Source organism: Salmo trutta, chromosome 21 (assembly GCF_901001165.1).
Source record: "Salmo trutta chromosome 21, fSalTru1.1, whole genome shotgun sequence".
NCBI lineage: Eukaryota > Metazoa > Chordata > Actinopteri > Salmoniformes > Salmonidae > Salmo > Salmo trutta.
Genome location: NC_042977.1, coordinates 15,308,553 through 15,321,212, shown reverse-complemented (window position 1 = coordinate 15,321,212; position 12,660 = coordinate 15,308,553). Strand labels below are relative to the sequence as shown.

General features: G+C 43.4%; 1 protein-coding gene across 2 annotated transcripts in view; it reads left to right on the top strand.

Annotated features, from left to right (window-relative positions):
* Nucleotides 1–12,111, top strand: part of si:ch211-106h4.4 (MAM and LDL-receptor class A domain-containing protein 1) — a 42,457-nt gene extending 30,346 nt beyond the window's left edge. For both annotated transcript variants that reach the window (XM_029704463.1, XM_029704461.1), the window contains exons 43-49: nucleotides 8,556–8,793; nucleotides 10,379–10,538; nucleotides 10,673–10,784; nucleotides 10,950–11,073; nucleotides 11,385–11,481; nucleotides 11,702–11,747; nucleotides 11,903–12,111. In XM_029704463.1, coding sequence (XP_029560323.1) covers nucleotides 8,556–8,793; nucleotides 10,379–10,538; nucleotides 10,673–10,784; nucleotides 10,950–11,073; nucleotides 11,385–11,481; nucleotides 11,702–11,747; nucleotides 11,903–12,004 — 879 coding nt within the window. In that variant the 3' untranslated portion in view covers nucleotides 12,005–12,111. The remainder of the gene's footprint in view (nucleotides 1–8,555; nucleotides 8,794–10,378; nucleotides 10,539–10,672; nucleotides 10,785–10,949; nucleotides 11,074–11,384; nucleotides 11,482–11,701; nucleotides 11,748–11,902) is intronic.
* Nucleotides 12,112–12,660: the final 549 nt, after the last annotated feature.

The following is a 12,660-nucleotide window of genomic DNA, read 5'->3' as shown; positions in this document are numbered from 1 at the left end:
CAAACAGCAAGCAATGCATGTGAAAGAAGCACGGTGGCTGGGAAAAACTCCCTAGGAAAAACTCCTGAGAAAGGCCAAAAACCTAGGAAGAAACCTAGAGAGGAACCAGGCTATGAGGGGTGGCCAGTCCTCTTCTGGCTGTGCCGGGTGGATATTATAACAGAACATGGTCAAGATGTTAAAATGTTCGTAAATGACCAGCATGGTCAAATAATAATAATCATAGTAATTGTCGAGGGTGCAACAAGCACGTCCGGTGAACAGGTCAGGGTTCCGTAGCCGCAGGCAGAACAGTTGAAACTGGAGCAGCAGCATGGCCAGGTGGACTGGGGACAGCAAGGAGTCATCATGCCAGGTAGTCCTAGGGCTCAGGTCCTCCGAGAGAAAGAAAGAAAGAAAGAGAGAATTAGAGAGAGCATATTTACATTCACACAGGACACCGGATAAGACAAGAGAATACTCCAGATGTAACAGACTGACCCTAGCCCCCCGACACATAAACTACTGCAGCATAAATACTGGAGGCTGAGACAGGAGGGATCAGAAGACACTGTGGCCCCATCCGATGATACCCCCGGACAGGGCCAAACAGGCAGGATATAACCCCACCCACTTTGCCAAAGCACAGCCCCCACACCACTAGAGGGATATCTACAACCACCAACTTACCGTCCGAAGACAAGGCCGAGTATAGCCCACAAAGATGTCCGCCACGGCACAACCCAAGGGGGGGGCGCCAACCCAGACAGGAAGACCACGTCAGTGGTTCAACCTACTCAAGTGACGCACCCCTCCCATGGACGGCATGGAAGAACACCAGTAAGTCAGTGACTCAGCCCCTGTAAAAGGGTTAGAGGCAGAGAATCCCAGTGGGAAGAGGGGAACCGACAAGGCAGAGACAGCAAGGGCGGTTCGTTGCTCCAGCCTTTCCGTTCACCTTCACACTCCTGGGCCAGACTATACTTAATCATAGGACCTACTGAAGAGATAAGTCTTCAGTAAAGACTTAAAGGTTGAGACTGAGTCTGCGTCTCTCACATGGGTAGGCAGACCATTCCATAAAAATGGAGCTCTATAGGAGAAAGCTCTACCTCCAGCCGTTTGCTTAGAAATTCTAGGGACAATTAGGAGGCCTGCGTCTTGTGACCGTAGCGTACGTGTAGGTATGTACGGCAGGACCAAATCGGAAAGATAGGTAGGAGCAAGCCCATGTAATGCTTTGTAGGTTAGCAGTAAAACCTTGAAATCAGCCCTTGCCTTAACAGGAAGCCAGTGTAGGGAAGCTAGCACTGGAGTAATATGATCAAATTTTTTGGTTCTAGTCAGGATTCTAGCAGCCGTATTTAGCACTAACTGAAGTTTGTTTAGTGCTTTATCCGGGTAGCCGGAAAGTAGAGCATTGCAGTAGTCGAGCCTAGAAGTAACAAAAGCATGGATTAATTTTTCTGCGTCATTTTTGGACAGAAAGTTTCTGATTTTTGCAATGTTACGTAGATGGAAAAAAGCTGTCCTTGAAGCAGTCTTGATATGTTCTTCAAAAGAGAGATCAGGGTCCAGAGTAACGCCGAGGTCCTTCACAGTTTTATTTGAGACGACTGTACAACCATCCAGATTAATTGTCAGATTCAACAGAAGATCTCTTTGTTTCTTGGGACCTAGGACAAGCATCTCTGTTTTGTCCGAGTTTAAAAGTAGAAAATTTGCAGCCATCCACTTCCTTATGTCTGAAACACAGGCTTCTAGCGAGAGCAATTTTGGGGCTTCACCATGTTTCATTGAAATGTACAGCTGTGTGTCGTCCGCATAGCAGTGAAATTTAACATTATGTTTTCGAATGACATCCCCAAGAGGTAAAATATATAGTGAAAACAATAGTGGTCCTAGAACGGAACCTTGAGGAACACCGAAATTTACAATTGATTTGTCAGAGGACGAACCATTCACAGAGACAAACTGATATCTTTCCGACAGATAAGATCTAAACCAGGCCAGAACTTGTCCATGTAGACCAATTTGGGTTTCCAATCTCTCCAAAAGAATGTGGTGATCGATGGTATCAAAAGCGGCACTAAGATCTAGGAGCATGAGGACAGATGCAGAGCCTCGGTCTGACGTCATTAAAAGGTCATTTACCACCTTCACAAGTGCAGTCTCAGTGCTATGATGGGGTCTAAAACCAGACTGAAGCGTTTCGTATACATTGTTTGTCTTCAGGAAGGCAGTGAGTTGCTGCGCAACAACTTTTTCTAAAATTTTTGAGAGGAATGGAAGATTCGATATAGGCCGATAGTTTTTTATAATTTCTGGGTCAAGATTCGGCTTTTTCAAGAGAGGCTTTATTACTGCCACTTTTAGTGAGCTTGGTACACATCCGGTGGATAGAGAGCCGTTTATTATGTTCAACATAGGAGGGCCAAGCACAGGAAGCAGCTCTTTCAGTAGTTTAGTTGGAATAGGGTCCAGTATGCAGCTTGAGGGTTTGGAGGCCATGATTATTTTCATCATTGTGTCAAGAGATATAGTACTAAAACACTTTAGTATCTCCCTTGAGCCAAGGTCCTGGCAGAGTTGTGCAGACTCTGGACAATGAAGCCCTGGAGGAATACCCAGATTTAAAGAGGAGTCCGTAATTTGCTTTCTAATGATCATGATCTTTTCCTCAAAAAAGTTCATAAATTTATTACTGCTGAAGTGAAAGCCATCCTCCATTTGCGAATGCTGCTTTTTAGTTAGCTTTGCGACAGTGTCAAAAAGAAATTTCGGATTGTTCTTATTTTCCTCAATTAAGTTGGAAAAATAGGATGATCGTGCAGCAGTGAGGGCTCTTCGATACTGCACGGTACTGTCTTTCCAAGCTAGTCGGAAGACTTCCAGTTTAGTGTGGCGCCATTTCCGTTCCAATTTTCTGGAAGCTTGCTTCAGAGCTCGTGTATTTTCTGTATACCAGGGAGCTAGTTTCTTATGACAGATGTTTTTAATTTTTAGGGGTGCAACTGCATCTAGGGTATTGCGCAAGGTTGAATTGAGTTCCTCGGTTAGGTGGTTAACTGATTCTTGTCCTCTGACGTCCTTGGGTAGGCAGAGGGAGTCTGGAAGGGCATCAAGGAATCTTTGGGTTGTCTGAGAATTTATAGCACGACTTTTAATCTTCCTTGGTTGGGGTCTGAGCAGATTATTTGTCGCAATTGTAAACGCAATAAAATAACAAATGTTGGTTTGGTTCCAAATAATCCATAGTTATATCCAAATAGCGGCGTTTTGTTGTGCGTTCAAGACACTATCCGAAGGGTAACGAAGGGTGACGCGCCCGGCGCGTTTCGTGACAAAAAATGTCAAAATATTCCATTACCGTACTTCGAAGCATGTCAAACGCTGTTTAAAATCAATTTTTATGCCATTTTTCTCGTAAAAAAGCGATAATATTCCGACCGGGAGTCGTTGTTTTCGTTCAAAGACTGAAAATGAAAACATGGAGTCGTCTCGTGCACGCGCACGCAAGTCTCATTGTTCTCAGATCGACCACTTACCAAATGCGCTACTGTTTTTCAGCCATGGCCTGCAAAGTCATCATTCAACGTTCTGGCGCCTTCTGAGAGCCTATGGGAGCGTTAGAAAATGTCACGTTACAGCAGAGATCCCCTGTTTTGGATAGAGATGATCAAGATATGGTCAGAGAGGGTGCTTCCTGTTTGGAATCTTCTCAGGTTTTGGCCTGCCAAATGAGTTCTGTTATACTCACAGACACCATTCAAACAGTTTTAGAAACTTTGGAGTGTTTTCTATCCAAAGCTAATAATTATATGCATATTCTAGTTTCTGGGCAGGAGTAATAATCAGATTAAATCGGGTACGTTTTTTATCCGGCCGTGAAAATACTGCCCCCTATCCATAACAAGTTAAGGTGGAATCCTACTACTTGTTCTACACTTGTCTTATGTGGCAGGGCTTGCAGACGATAACGGATTACAAAGGGAAACCCAGCCATGAGCTGCCCAGCAACGCAGAACTCCCAAACGAGCCGAATGTCTTTTATGCTTGCTTCGAGGAATATAACACTGTGCCTCGCGCGAAAGCCCATGCTTTTCCGGATGACTATATGATCTCGCTCTCCGTGGCCAATGTGAGCAAAATGTTTAAACAGGTTAACAATCACAATACCAGGGCACGTTCTCAAAGCATGTGCAGACCAGATGGCAGGTATCGTCACAGACATTTTCAATCTCTCCTTGTCCCAGTCTGTAATCCCAACATGTTTCAAACTGACCACCATTGTCCCTGTTCCCAAGAGCTCCAAGGTAATCAGCCTAAATGTAATTATGAAGTACTCTGAAAGGCTGGTCATGACACACATCAACACCATCATCCCAGACACCCTGTACCCATTCCAATTCGCATACCTCCCCAAAAGATCCACAGATGACGCAATCTAAATTGCATTTCACACTGCCCTCTCCCACTTGTACAAAAGGGGAAATAACTATGTGAGAATGCTGTTCATAGACTACAGCTCAGCGTTCAACACAATAGTCCCCTCCAAGTTTATCACCAAGTTAGGGACCATGGGACTCAACCCCTCAACCTGCAACTGGATTCTGGACTTCCTGACGGGTCAGCCCCAGGTGGTGAGGGTAGGCAACAACACCTCTGCCATGCTGACCCTCAACACGGGGGCCCTTCAGGGGTGTGCTTAGTCCTCTCCTGTATTCCCTGTTCACCCATGACTGCATGGCCGCGCACAACTACAGGGAGGAGGTCAGAGACTTAGCAGTGTGGTGCCAGGACAACAACCTCTCCCACAATGTCAAAAGGCCAAGGAGCTGATCGTGGACCAAAGGAGAAAGAGGGGAGAGCAGGCCCCCATCCACATGACTATTGTGGAGCGGTTTGAGAGCTTTAAGTTCCTTGGTGTCCACATCACTAAGGACTTGATCCGCACACACCCGCACAGTTGTGAAGAGGACACGACAGTGCATCTTCTCCCTCAGGAGTCTGAAAAGATTTGACATGGGCCCTCAGATCCTCAAAGTTCTACAGCTACACCATCGAGAGCATCTTGACTGGCTGAATCAGCGCGTGGTATGGTAATTTCACCACCCTTGACTGCAAAGCTCTACAAAGGGTGATGCGGACAGCCCAGTACATTACTGGGGCTGAGCTCCCTGCCATCCAGGACCTCTATATCAGGTGGTGTCAGAGGAAGGCCCGTCCGGCAAACAGTACCAGAGCATTGGCTCTCGGACTAACAGTCTCCGAGGCAACTTCTACCCCCAAGCCATAAGACTGCTAAATAGCCAATAGTCAATTAATGGTACCCAAACTATCTGCACTGACTCTATCTTGCACTGACCCTACACACACTCACTAGACTTTATATGTATGTATGTATGTATGTATGTATGTATGTATGTATGTATGTATGTATGTATGTATGTATGTATGTATGTATGTATGTATGTATGTATGTATGTATGTATGTATGTATGTATGTATGTATGTATGTATGTATGTATGTATGTATGTATGTATGTATCCGACCGACCGACCGACCGCCCGCCCGCCCGCCTCGATTCGGTCTTATGTAGCAACATTTGAAATGGTGTTTTTTACATTGCACTAAAGTAGAGAATCAGCGCTACAAAATGGTATATCATACACTGCAGTTGAGGAACAATGGGAAAGTAATTCTGCTTTGACAGTTGATAAACTTGTAACCCCACTTTTGAGCAAATTCCCTTGAATGTTTTGGTACACCTACTGGAGAGCTCTTCTTTGTCTACACCTATTCAGCATCTTAAGCATTAGTCCCACCCACCTCTAAGGATTCACATGTGAGGCCATGTGCTAAACAGAGTGAGTAAGGTAGTGTAGTAAACAACCAAAGATTTCAAAACTAAAAGTGGTGAAAGTAGTAGCCTACAATAAGGAAAAACTTCAGGTAAAAAATGCACCTTATCTAGTCCTTGGCCTATATCCTAATCTGACTTTGTAAGTGTCCAGATAAAAATATTGTATAAATATTTTATAATAATTAGTTGATGCTTACCCAGACACACTTGTTAAATTGATGGGTCATGTGAAATAAATATTTAACCACCCACCAGCCACATCTAGGTAATTGGATGTTCACATGTTCATGAACTACAATAGATCGCCGCAATGACCTCTAGACACACCTGGCTAACTGGATGGGTCATCTAACCATCTGGCGATGTGGAGTCTTTTGTTTAGACTTGTAGCTAGCTAGCTAAACAATGAACCATAATCCCAACCCAGTACTTAGGAGTATGGCTAGACAGTACAGTGTCCTTCTCTCAGCACATATCAAAGCTGCAGGCTCAAGTTAAATCTAGACTTCCTCTATCATAATCGCTCCTCTTTCACCCCAGCTGCCAAACTAACCCTGATTCAGATGACCATCCTACCCATGCTAGATTACGGAGACATAAATTATAGATCAGCAGGTAAGGGTGCTCTCGAGCGGCTAGATGTTCTTTACCATTTGGCCATCAGATTTGCCACCAATTCTCCTTATTCCCCCTATCTGAGATATCTACTGCAGCCCTCATCCTCCACATACAACACCCGTTCTGCCAGTCACATTCTGTTAAAGGACCCCAAAGCCCACACATCCCTGGGTCACTCGTCTTTTCAGTTCGCTGCAGCTAGTGACTGGAACGAGTTGCAACAAACACTCAAACTGGACAGTTTTATCTCAATATCTTCATTCAAAGACTCAATTATGGACATTCTTACTGACAGTTGTGGCTGCTTTATGTGATGTATTGTTGTCTCTAATTTTTGCCCATTGTGCTGTTGTCTGTGCCAAATAATGTTTGTACCATGTTGTGTTGCTACCATGTTGTCATGTTGTGTTGCTACCATGCTGTGTTGTCATGTGTTGCTGCCTTGCTATGTTGTTGTCTTAGGTCTCTCTTTATGTCGTGATGTGTGTTTTGTCCTATATTTATATGTTGGTTTATTTTTAATCCCAGCCCCTGTCCCCACAGGAGGTCTTTTGCCTTTTGGTAGGCCGTCATTGTAAATAAGAATTATAACTAGCAATAACTAGAATAATAACTTGCTATAACTAGCAATGCAAATGTCTTTCTGAGATACAAGTAATATTACTACACAGTTCATACATGTAACGTTTGCTAGCGAGCCAGCAAGCTAACTTGCAATAAAAGGACTTTCTGACAAAATTTGAAATGTATAATATCTGAAAATGTAGCTAGACTCTTACCCGTATACAGAACATGGATGAACGCTTCACGACAGCGTGTCTTTTCCATTTGGTTATTAGCTAGCTACAGCTTGTTTGGCCCATTGTGTCAAATCTCTCCGGTTCACACTCTTCTGTGTGCAGAAAGTAGCAAGACTTTTGCAGTTCTGCATTGCTAACGTTAAATCTTTCAAAAAAGCAGTGGTAGCAAGGATTATCTACACTTACTGAGCAGCACATGTTACAGACAGAAGTGTGCTACAGGGCAAACTAATCCGAACTTACCTCTTGGCATGTCCAGCCCATCCATTATCTCAGCCAATCATGGCTAGCGGGGAAGGTTCCTGACTTTTTCTGTGGCTAAACCAACTAGACTCCTAATTTTACAAAATAAATTGTGTTTATGGATGGCATACAAGTTTGATATTAAGACAAATGAAAGTTCACATGTTCCAGAAGGCATTTCTGCCCCCAAAAAATGTATTAAAAAAACGTGTTACGTTAAGAAACTTTTACACTAATCGTTTGCTGCTGCTACTCTGTTCTTTATTTAACTTTTATTATTATCTATCCGGATGTCTAGTCACTTTACCCTGCCTTCATGTACATATCTACCCAAAGTATCCCATACCTCTGCACATTGACCTGGTACTGGTACTCCCTGTATATAGCTCCACATTGATCTGGTACGGATACTTCCTGTATATAGCTCCACATTGATCTGGTACTGGTACTTCCTGTATATAGCTCCACATTGATCTGGTATGGGTACTCCCTGTATATAGCTCCACATTGATTTGGTACGGGTACTTCCTGTATATAGCTCCACATTGATCTGGTACTGGTACTTCCTGTATATAGCTCCACAGTGATCTGGTACTGGTACTTCCTGTATATAGCTCCACAGTGATCTGGTACTGGTACTTCCTGTATATAGCTCCACATTGATCTGGTACTGGTACTTCCTGTATATAGCTCCACAGTGATCTGGTACCAGTACTTCCTGTATATAGCTCCATTCTTGTGTATTTTATTTTATTCCTCTCGTGTTAGTAACTATTTTATTTTTTATAACTTTTATAATAATTAATAAAACTGCATCTTTGGGAAAGGTTCGTAAGCAAGCCTTTCACTGTGAAGTCTACACCAGTTGTATTCGGCGCATGTGATAAATACATTTTGATTTGATTTAACCATCAAGCTCTTGAATAGATGAATCAGGTGAGCTATTTCAGGGCTACAACAAAATTGTGAAACATCTGGGGGTCCACACGGAGTCGTTTGAAGATCGCTGTACATGATGGTGATTCTCATAGCTGTTACGCTGTTTCAGATCATTGTGGAGGGGGTGAAGGGGAGCAGTGATGAGGGAGACATGGCCTTTGATGACATCCAGGTGACCAGCAGCCCCTGTCCTCCCCCTGGACACTGTGACTTCCAGATCAACCTGTGTGGCTGGACCAACGTGGCCATGGCAGGGGTGGATGAGGAGGACTGGCTGAGGGGCAGAGGGGCCTCACCAAACCCCAACACTGGGCCCAGTGTGGACCACACCACCAACTCCTCCCTAGGTGAGCATGTGTTATGTTCAGTAGGGCACAACGTAGCAAAATGTTTTCAAACAGAGAATTCAAATTACCGTTCTTAATGTTAAAGTTTTGGTATGATTTTTTCTGTTTTCCAAACATTTTGAAAGTTTTTGTGTTACGTGTACCTGTCCTGTGGGGAAAAACACAGGGGAAGTGGATGACATGCAAACGGCTATTTAATTTGACAATTTGTTAAAATTCGGTTAGGGTTAGGGCACGTGTCAAACACAAGGCCCGCGGGCCGAATCCTGCCCATGACACATTTCTATCCGGCCCACGCAATGATTTGGGTTGTCAATTCATGTTGGCCCGCTCCCATACAGCCCGCGATGCATTGCACTACAAGTCACAGCCAATGTGCTGCACTCCAAACTGCAGTGCACTGCCACACACACCCCTCCTCCCAGACCTACATACGAGCCAGCCAGTGCGCCGTGTCATATCATCACTAATGGCACTGACCGAATCTTCTACTGAAAATGTAAACTTGTTGTATGCTAAATGGTCATGCCAAGTTTGGGTTCCAACAGGTCCTTTTCTGTAGCCTACAACTACAAGACATAATGGGGCGGTTTCCTGGATACAGAAATAAGCCTAATCCTGGACTAAAAAGCAAGATCAATGGAAAATCTCCATTGAAAGTACTTTTTAGTCCAGGACTAGGGTTAATCTGTGTCCGGGAAACCGGCCCTTTGAGTGCACCATACAGCAGAGTAGGCTGGTGGGAGAAGCTTTAGGAGGACAGGCTTATTATAATAGCTGGAATGGAATGAATGGATCAGTATCAAACATATGGATACCACATGTTTGCCTCCGTTTCATTTATTCCATTACAGCCATTACCTGTCCTCCTATAGCTCCTCCCACCAGCCTCCACTGCCATACAGCAAATCTGCATTCAACCTCACTGGTGATCCATGCAGTGCAAAAAAAACTGAAAAACATGTTTTAAGTTTAAATGTTACAACAACCTAGCTAAGTTTTTGTTATTTGGAGTTATTCAATTGTTTTTGATTAGGGTCGCAGCATATAGCCTAATGCACATCTGCAAGCGGCAAAGGCTGGACAAATAGTATTTATAACCTTTTTTTATTTTATTTTTATTTTTTACATGTAAAATATGCTATATACAGCATCCTATGTACATTATAAAAGGCCATATGTCTTCTAATAGAACAATGGCCAGTTTAGGTCGTAGTTGTATGATTGTTTTAAAAAAAAAATTGTCTTTTTTCCCAGTATGGCCCTTGCACTGATTGAGTTTGACACGCCTGGGTTAGGGTTAAGGTTAGGGGTTTGGTTAAAGGGACAGCCCGACTACATAGACTTCCAGTCGTTACGCTAATGCTAATTAGCAACCTCTTTCAAACTGTACGCAGATACATAAAAATGGTATCCACGAGTTCATCTGACTCTTGGGAAGTAGATAAAGGGAACATGCCAAAATCCCAAACTATCCCTTTAAGGTTAAGGTAAGTGTCAGTTATATATTTTGGCTAGTCTGGCTGTCAATGGGATGCTGGTCAGAAAAGGCCCCTTAGTCGCTCCCTGTCCTGTCTCCTCCCAGGTTACTACCTGTATGTGGACAGTTCTGTGGGCCAATGGGGAGACAGATCCATGCTGTTCAGTGAGATACTGCAGGCGGACAGCAGGGGGTACTGTCTGACTTTCTGGTTTCACATGTATGGCCCTCACATCGGAACCCTCAACCTCTACCGCAATGACAGGTGGGTACAATCGTGTTGTCCTCAGAAGGATGGATGGATGGACAGTTGGGTCGGTGGGTGGATGGATTGATGGATGGGTATATGAATGGTAGATTGATTGGCTTATTGATTGGTTGATTCTTTCATTCCCCCAGGAAACAGCATGCTAGTGGAGGTGCTGCTGATGTCTTGTGGACGGAGTCAGGCAGCCAGGGAGACGTGTGGTTGGAGGGCAGCGTATACATGGATTATACACAGCCATTCTGGGTAAGTGTCTACAGTCTACTACCTGTGTCATAAACCACAATTCCCAGGCTTCCAAGCCAAATCATTAACAAGACTTGGAAGTATGGTAATGTGAGACTGATGTGTCACTAATTATACTGTATATGTCTGTGATTATATAAAGGCTGTGTCCTGTCCCCTCCACAGTTTGTGTTCATGTACTGGAGGGGCCGGGCCCCCGGCGGTGATGTGGCTCTAGATGACATCACCATCCATCCTGGTCACTGCTACAACACCGTACCCACGGACACTCCAACTCCTACTACAGATAGTAGGTCTCTCTCTGTATTGTACTAGACTGTACTAGACGGTGCTGTGCTCTACTGCACTGCACTAGACTGGACTGAGCTGTATTGTACTGTGCTGGACTGGACTGGGCTGGACTTGTTCTGTACTGGACTGGAATGTCTGATCAATGGTCACTCAGCCCTCAGGTTTAGACATTTGGTGTGGTCGGCAGGATGGTATTAGAATGAGTTTACTAACAACCCTTTTTTGACAAGGGTGTTACACTAATGTACACAATGTTACAAACAATGTTCACTAACTTTTGAATTCTCTAATGTGTGCTTGTGCCTTCAGATTCATTGTCTGTGTGGTTGGGAGTGGTTCTCTCTCTGCTGGTGGTGGCTGTCATCGCCACTGTTCTCTTTGTACTCCGACAGAAACGCTCCACCAAGTATGTCATGATGAGAATTATGATAATGTTGTTAATGATGAATTGGTGATGTCTTTCATGATGATGATGATGGTGATGATAAGAATGCTGCTGCTGATGATGATGATAGCAATGAAGATAACAATGACAATTACAATATTTGTGATTCCAATGTAAAATAGATCCAATGATATCTGATCACAACAGTGGTAGAAATAATTCAGTGACATCTCCCCCACAGCCTACCTGAACATCTGGAAAATGTCCATGTTTTCGATCTTAGCAACGTAAGTAGAATTACATTATAACATAAAATAGTGAACATCATCACAAAATCATATTCTCTACTGTTAAAAGTCATGAAAATGTGTGTTTGAGAGCCATATTGGCCAAGTTGTGCTCTGTCTAGGACTGTGTAAAGAGACTCCATTTTTATTTCTAGGGTTTAGAATTCGGAAGGGAATCTGAGCTGTCGTTCTTCAACACCTTGTATGATCCCTCTTCAGACACTGCAGAGTTCAGAGGGGTTACCTCTGATGCTTGAGGAGGAATATCGCTAAACCGTTCTCATCTAACAGTATTCATATTATAGCCTTAGGAAAGCTCGATTGTAATACAGTACCAGTCAAAGGTTTGGAGAGACATACTCATTCAAGGGTTTTTCTTTATTTTTTCATTTTTTTACATTGTAGATTAAAGTAATGATGGACTGTCGTTTCTCTTTTCTTATTTGAGCTGTTCTTGCCATATTATGGACTTGGTCTTTTACCAAATAGGTCTATCTTCTGTATACCACCCCTACCTTGTCACAACACAACTGATTGGCTCAAACACATTAACAAAGGAAAGAAATTCCACAAATTAACTTTTAACAAGGCACACCTGTTAGTTGAAATGCATTCCAGGTGACTACCTCATGAAGCTGGTTGAGAAAATGCCAAGAGTGTGCAAAGCTGTCATCAAGGCAAAGGGTGGCAACTTTGATTTGTTTAACACTTTTTTGGTTACTACATGATTCCATATGTGTTATTTCATAGTTTTGGTGTCTTCAATATTATTTTACAATGTAGAAATAAAGAAAAACCCTTGAATGAGTAGGTGTGTCCAAACTTTTGACTGCTACTGCATGTTCATTATTTTATGCTCGGGAATTGCATTTACCATAGTGACAAGAGGACAATGTTGATCAAGATCAATAGC